The following is a 1,192-nucleotide window of genomic DNA, read 5'->3' as shown; positions in this document are numbered from 1 at the left end:
CCGCCCCGGGGCAGGGACCGACGCTTTGCCCTTGGGGACGCGAGAAGCAGGATTTGTGCACGCACCCCGGGGCGATCTGGGGAGCGACAGATGCTGGGGAGGAGCGGGGGGGATTTTGCTCGCCGTGTCACGCTGTGATCTGGCCCTGGCCTGGCCGGTGCTGGGATGCACCCCGGGGGGACACCCGCTCCGTCCCCATCCATCCCCTGCTCTGCCTGGGGAGGGTCTGGCCGGGCCATGGGGTACGCAGGGGCCAGGGGGTCTCCCTGAAGCATGGCCGGGAGCAGCCTGGCTCAAGCCAGGCCTGATCCTGCTCCGGCAGCTTCGGCGGGGACTGCAGGGGCTGAGCGTGCCGTGGGACGGGGTCCGGGCGCTGAGCAGGGCCAGCCCCCATGGGGGTCGTGCTGCAGGATGGGGTCCCCCCTGAGCTGGGACCACCGTGCTCGGGCGTCCCAGTCCCCTCCATGGAGCAGCAGCACCTTCCCCGCCCCGGTGAGGGGCTCAGCCCCGCAGGGACCCCCTGGCCCGCTGAGCCCGGATCAAGGCAGCTCAAAAGGCAGCCTGGGGGCTCAGCCCAGCCCACCCCAACAAGCAGCTAATGGGATCAGCAGGGCTGGGAATTAGCCCCTGCTGCAGCAGCTGCTCCCGGGCACCGTGGCCCCGGTGCCTGCCTCGCTGTGCCGGGGTCAGAGCCTTGCCGTACCGGCGCGGCACGGCCAGACTCACCTTGGGCGCCCACCAAGTGATGCCCATGTGCAGGGCGTAGTCGCAGCAGACCTTGGGATCGGCCAGGCTGCGGCACTTCTCGTAGGCGTCCAGCAGCGAGGTCTCCTTGTCGGGCAGGACGTGGCCGATGATCATCGTCGTACCCCCCACCAGGGCTGCCTGTGGGTGTCGGGGACAGCGGTGGTGAGGGGACAGGATTTGCCCCGCTGGGGAATGGCCCCTGGGGCCTGCGGTGCTGCCCATGCCGCAGGGCGGCACTAATCCTGCCTGGCTACGAGCGGGGCTAATCCCCTGGGCAGCCAGGCTAGGGCAGCCACATTCGGGGCACGGAGTTGCCCGCAGGCAGGTGGGGGCCCTGGGTTGGGCCCCATTGCAGGCAGGGATCCCCCCCCCCATCACCCTGGGGTGCAACTGCCCCCCGCGGCGCCCTGGCCCTGCCCGCGGCTGCCTGGTTGCAGCAGCACAT

At 71.1% G+C, this 1,192-nt stretch overlaps 1 protein-coding gene across 1 annotated transcript in view; it reads right to left on the bottom strand.

Moving 5' to 3' along the window:
- The window catches only part of LOC103895544 (dihydropyrimidinase-related protein 5), a gene marked incomplete at its 3' end in the record, with an annotated part of 8,261 nt that overhangs the window by 4,093 nt on the left and 2,976 nt on the right, over positions 1–1,192 (bottom strand). The window contains exon 2 of the mRNA XM_009275140.1: positions 704–885. Coding sequence (XP_009273415.1) covers positions 704–885 — 182 coding nt within the window. The remainder of the gene's footprint in view (positions 1–703; positions 886–1,192) is intronic.

The sequence above is a fragment of the Aptenodytes forsteri genome, unplaced genomic scaffold (genome assembly GCF_000699145.1).
Source record: "Aptenodytes forsteri isolate BGI_AS27 unplaced genomic scaffold, ASM69914v1 Scaffold192, whole genome shotgun sequence".
Taxonomy (NCBI): Eukaryota; Metazoa; Chordata; class Aves; order Sphenisciformes; family Spheniscidae; genus Aptenodytes; species Aptenodytes forsteri.
Note: the sequence above shows the minus strand (reverse complement) of the source record. Positions and strands in the feature narration are given on the sequence as shown.